Source organism: Mandrillus leucophaeus, unplaced genomic scaffold, assembly GCF_000951045.1.
Source record: "Mandrillus leucophaeus isolate KB7577 unplaced genomic scaffold, Mleu.le_1.0 Scaffold7, whole genome shotgun sequence".
Classification (NCBI taxonomy): Eukaryota; Metazoa; Chordata; class Mammalia; order Primates; family Cercopithecidae; genus Mandrillus; species Mandrillus leucophaeus.
This window is the reverse complement of record NW_012107585.1, coordinates 6,815,858-6,821,661: the sequence shown is the minus strand read 5'-3', so window position 1 is coordinate 6,821,661 and position 5,804 is coordinate 6,815,858. Positions and strand designations below refer to the sequence as shown.

At 45.3% G+C, this 5,804-nt stretch overlaps 1 protein-coding gene across 3 annotated transcripts in view; it reads left to right on the top strand.

Annotated features, from left to right (window-relative positions):
• ANAPC5 (anaphase promoting complex subunit 5) overlaps positions 1-1,099 on the top strand; it is a 50,857-nt gene extending 49,758 nt beyond the window's left edge. For all 3 annotated transcript variants that reach the window (XM_011964437.1, XM_011964436.1, XM_011964435.1), the window contains exon 17: positions 768-1,099. In XM_011964437.1, coding sequence (XP_011819827.1) covers positions 768-979 — 212 coding nt within the window. In that variant the 3' untranslated portion in view covers positions 980-1,099. The remainder of the gene's footprint in view (positions 1-767) is intronic.
• The last annotated feature ends 4,705 nt before the right edge of the window (positions 1,100-5,804 follow it).

Genomic DNA, 5,804 nt, shown 5'->3' with positions numbered 1-5,804 from the left:
TTTTTTTGAGACAAAGTCTCGCTCTGTCGCTCAGGCTGGAGTGCAGTGGTGCGATCTTGGCTCACTGCAACCTTCACCTTCCAGGTTCAAGCGATTCTCCTGCCTCAGCCTCCTAAGTATATACAGGCGCACGCCACCATGCCCGGCTAATTTTTGTATTTTTAGTAGGACTTTCACCATGTTGGTCAGTCTGATCTTGAACTCCTGACCTCGTGATCTGCCCACCTCAGCCTCCCAAAGTGCTGGGATTATAGGCATGAGCCACTGTTCCTGGCTTTTTTTGTTTTGTTTTGTTTTGTTTTTTTGAGGTGGAGTCTCACTTTGTCACCCAGGGTGGAGTACAGTGGCGTGATCTCAGCTCACCGTAACCTCTGCCTCCTGGTTCAAGTGATTCTCCTGCCTTAGCCTTCCAAGTAGATGAGATTACAGGTGTCCGCCACCACACCTGGCTAGTTTTTGTATTTTTAGTAGAGACGAGGTTTCACCATGTTGGCCACGCTGCTGTCGAACTCCTGACCTCAGGTGATCCACCCGCCTCGGCCTCCCAAAGTGCTGGGATTACAGGCATGAGCCACCGCACCCAGTGTTAAAGACCTTTTTGAAAACCTCACCCTACCTAGTGGTTTGTTTTTTCTCTCTCAAAGAAAGGAGAATATAAAAGAATCTTCTGGTACTTGTTGAACAAATAAAACTAAATACCAAGTTTTGAAAACTGTATGTGAAGTGTTGAGTTAAATGTGTGTGTTATTTTCCCCACTTTCCATCAGCTCTGGAGGCCGCCATTGAGAACCTCAATGAAGCCAAGAACTATTTTGCAAAGGTTGACTGCAAAGAGCGAATCAGGGACGTCGTTTACTTCCAGGCCAGACTCTACCACACCCTGGGGAAGACTCAGGAGAGGAACCGGTGTGCGATGCTCTTCCGGCAGCTGCATCAGGAGCTGCCCTCTCACGGCGTACCCTTGATAAACCATCTCTAGAGAGGACATCCCTGCTGGGCTGCTGTGCAGAGTATAAGATTTTGGACTCGTTCGTGTCCCCTCTCTCCTTATAAATGATGTATTTGTGACCTATCTTGTCAATAAACTGCATTCTGATTAGTTTGTCTTACTTGGTTTCTTAGTAACTACGTATTTGTTTTATTCCCCTTTTCTTCCCTTTTGGTAGCAAAGGACACCAACTTCTTGTTAATAAATGGGTTAATAAATATAACAAGTTAGTGCAGGCATCTCAGATTATGTTCTCTCTGGGCAAAATTGCCAATATCTTGATTAGAAATTGTACGCACTCCATCATTATGTAAATTCATTTAGCACCTATTCTCAGACAAGAGCTCTTCTGGGAATTGGTAGATCTCTCCTGGGTGGTCAGTGCAGGTTTGTATGAGGCTTGGACTTTCTTCTGAGGCCTCTCTGCCTTGTTGGACTGAACCAGGGCTGGTGGTTCCTGTGGGTGCTTGTTGAGTACTTGTTGGCCTCTGACTGGAGATTAAGAAGGAAAAGATTTTTTCATAGTTTTTGGACCAATGACCAGAAGCATTTTTCAGTCCCTTTGTAGGTGCTGGCTTTCTTATATATTCTGCGTGGGCACTTTTTTTTTCCTATATTTAACTCTATAAATGAGGGATGATGATACATTAAGTCCAGGAATTCATCATGAGTAAGGTGATTATAAATTAAGGGGGCCAGCTGCTGTGGCTCACACCTGTAATCCCGGCACTTTGGGAGGCTGAGGCAGACAGATCACGAGGTCAGGCGATGGAGACCAGCCGGGCCAACGTGGTGAAACCCCGTCTCTACTAAAAAAAAAAAAAAAAAAAATCAAAATTTTATTAGCTGGAAGTAGCAGTGCATGCCTGTAATCCCAGCTACTCGGGAGGCTAGAGCAGGAGAACTGCTTGAACCCGGGAGGTGGAGGTTGCAGTGGGCCGAGATTGCGCCACTGCACTCCAGCCTAGTGACAGAGCAAGACTCTGTCTCAAAAAAATAATAATAGTAAAAATAAAAATAAAATAAGAAAGGGTCCAAAGCTCAAAGGTGTGAGATGCTATCACCAAATATACAGTGTATTATAGTTTACATTTCTTAACCCTGCAAGTAAGTAGGAGCCAGTTACTGCTTTTTCTGTTCATGAATTTCTTATCCTTGAGTGTTCACAGAAAAATGCTATTGTTTCAAGTCCAAAGCAGCAGCTATATCCAAATAGTCTGTTTCTTTTTTTTTTTTAGACAGAGCCTTGCTCTGTTGCCCAGGCTGGAGTGCAGTGGCGTGATCTTTGCTCACTGCAACATCCATCTGGGTTCAAGTGATTCTCCTGCCTCAACCTCCCGAGTAGCTGGGACTACAGGCATGCACCACCATACCTGGCTAATCTTTGTATTTTTAGTGGAGATGGGGTTTCACCATGTTGACCAGGTTGGTCTCAAACTCCTGACCTCAGCTGATTCACCTGCCTCGGCCTCCCAGAGTGTTGGAATTACAGGCGTGAGCCACCATGCCCGCCCCAAATAGTCTTTATAAAGCAACAGGGAACCAACTAAATTTTGCAGCTCCTGTTATTGGCTCTTTCATTTCCCATCAGAAAGTTTTTCTGATGGGAAGTAATTTCTCTTCAGGGCTCTTTGAGGCACTGTAAAACAGTTGTATCCATTACAGGACATTTGCTGGCCAAAGACAGCTGCTGTTGTAACAAGAGACTTGGTGGAGAGAGAGAGACTAATTGGTATGTTGATTGAAAATCTTTCCTTAAATTCATTTGAAAGGTTATATACAGAGACGGTAAACATTGAGTAATATTAAAGGCTATGTAGTAAAAAGTAATTCTCTCGAGGCCGAGACAGGTGAATCACCTAAGGTTAGGAGTTCAAGACCAGCCTATCCAACATGGTGAAACTCCATCTCTACTACAAACAAAAAATTAGCCGGGTGTGGTGGCGGGCTCCTGTAGTCCCAACTACTCAGGAGGCTGAGGCAGGAGAATCGCTTGAACCTAGGAGGCAGAGTTTGCAGTGAGCCAAGATCGTGCCATTGCACTCCAGCCTGGGTGACAAGAGCTAAACTCCATCTCAAGAAAAAAAAAAAAAAAGTACTACTTCCTCTTAGGAGTTAACTGTTATCAGTTCCTTTTTATCTTTCAAGTATATTTTTTCATCTGATGTCATTTTTGATTAATGTGTTTAAAGTAAGAGCCTTTCAATTTAAGAAGTGGCCTTAGCTACTCTGCCTGAGCAGAAGGTTGAAGAAATGGGGTCAGGTTGTTCAGGTGACCCCACAGATACTAACATAAAAGCTTGACGTCATCACGCCTGACCAGGACCAGCGATGCAACTCATGGAATCCAGTGCAAACTAAAAATGTGAGGCCTCTATTAAAAAGTAAGAATTTCAAAGGCCGGGTGCAGTGTCTCACACCTGTAATCCCAGCACTTTGGGAGGCCAAGGAGGGCAGATCTCCTGAGGTCAGGGGCTCAAGACCAGCCTGTGCAACATGGTGAAACCCCATCTCTACTAAAAATACAAAAATTAGCCAGGCATGGAGGCGGGCACCTGTAATCCCAGCTACTTGGGAGGCTGAGGCAGGAGAATCGCTTGAACCCAGGAGGCGGAGGTTGCAGTGAGCTCAGATCGTGCCACTGCACTCCAGCCTGGACGACAGAGTGAGACCCTGTCTCAAAAAAGCAAACAAACAAAAAACCAAAAAATAATTTCAAAATGGCAACGGCAGAGCCTTAAACCAATATAGGGCCCTTCTGAGCTCACAGCCCTGCACAGTTTGCACACCTGAAAAGCCAGCCTGCCCAGAGTTGCTCTCAGCTGAGGAGCCAGCCTGTCCAGAATGACTCTCAGCTTCACTCTAGCAGGGAGACGGCCTAGATCCAAAGCTAATAGAAGGGGTTTGGGGTCTCCTGCTATCTGTGACTTAGATTTGTTGACTGAGGGGCTTGTCTCCTCCCTGATGGAAGAGTGGGTTGAATGAAAAGTAGAGACATTGGTGACCCCAAAACTCAGAACTGTCAGGGTGACAGCTAACTGGCTTTTCTCCTAATAGAGCATTTGGTGGTGGGAAAAAAAGAGTCAATAATTTCATAATGATATGATGATCAGTGGTTTAAGGGTATAAGAATTGATCATCTGGTTAAATGGGGAAAGGGTTAGATGAGGAGGGAACTGAAGCTTTTTCTTTCTTTTTTTTTTTTTTCCTGAGATGGAGTCTCGCCCTGTTGCCCAGGCTAGAGTGCAGTGGCGCAATCTCGGCTTACTGCAGCCTCTGTCTCTCAGGTTTAAGCGATTCTCCTGCCTCAGCCTCCCGAGTAGCTGGGACTACAGGCACCCACCACCATGCCCGGCTAATTTTTATATTTTTAGTAGAGAGAGGGTTTCACCATATTGGCCGGGCTGGTCTTGAACTCCTGACCTCATGATCCACCCCTCTCGGCCTCCCAAAGTGCTGGGATTACAGGCATGAGCCACCGCACCCGGCCGGAATTGAAGCTTTTTAAGCAGCAGGCATTTGGGTCTATACCCGAGATCTTCAGGATATATCCTCTAAGGGAGAGAAGGAAAAAGGTGTTCTGACCTGGTGGCACGGTGGGAACTCTAGCCAGCAGCCAAGTGCCCTGTTTTAAGTTCTTTGCTATATTAACACATTTAATCTTCACAGTAATTCCAAGAGTTAGCAATAGCATGAATTCCATTGAACGGGATAGGATGGCGGCATAAGGGGGTTAAGTCACTTGCTCAAGGCTACATAGCTGATAGGTTCCAGAGCTGGGCCTACCCCTAGAATTTTGAAAAGTGCTGTCCTGTTTTTGTGAACATTGTTTTTCAGTTTATTGAACACATAAATTATAATATTAGTTGTTATTTATGTACTACCCAATATGGGCCAGATGCTGCTACGTACTTTCACACATACCATCTCTAATGCTTGTGAGCTAAACATCATCCCTGTTTTACAGGCAGGAAAGCGGGCCCTGGAGGTTGGGCCTGACCCAGCCCCCACCTTGGTGAGGACCAGAATCAGGATTCAGCCCCAGGTATGACGGGCTCCACAGCCTAGGCTCTTTCTCTCATCAACAGGCTGCCTTTGTATTCACCTCCATACTCTGAATATTTCTACTTGTTCAAAGGGTTTTAAATTTTGTCCTAATATTTTTGGGTGGTTACATTGGCTTTTTTTTTTTCCTTTTTCTCTTTTTTTTTTTTTTTTTTGAGACCGAGTTTTGCTCTTGATGCCCAGGCTGGAGTGCGACGGCATGATCTTGGTTCACTGCAACCTCTGCCTCCCGGGTTCAAGCGATTCTCCTGCCTCAGCCTGGGATTACAGGCATGCGCCAACACGCCCAGCTAATTTTGTATTTTTAGTAGAGACAGGGTTTCTCCATGTTGGTAGGGTTGGTCTAGAACTCCTGACCTCAGGTGATCTGCCCGCCTTGGCCTCCCAAAGTGCTGGGATTACAGGTGTGAGCCACCACGCCCAGCCATTTTTTTTTTTTCCTCGAAGATGTATGCTGAGATAAAGAGCTTCCTCATCTGTGCCCCCATCACTTCTCCTTCTATGATGTTGTTTATGTTTGGGACTAGTAATCTCACTGCCTGTTGAAGGGAAACTTCTCAAGATCTTTTTGACAGCATTTTTCTTTTCTTTTTTAGAGATAGTTTTGCTATGTTGCCCAGGCTGGCCTTGAAATCTGAGGCTCAAGTGATCCTCTTGCCTCAGCCTCCCAAGTAGCTGGGACTGCATGCGAACGCCACTGAGCCTGACTTGACAGCATTTTTTTCTTTTTCTTTTCTTTTTTTTTTTTTTT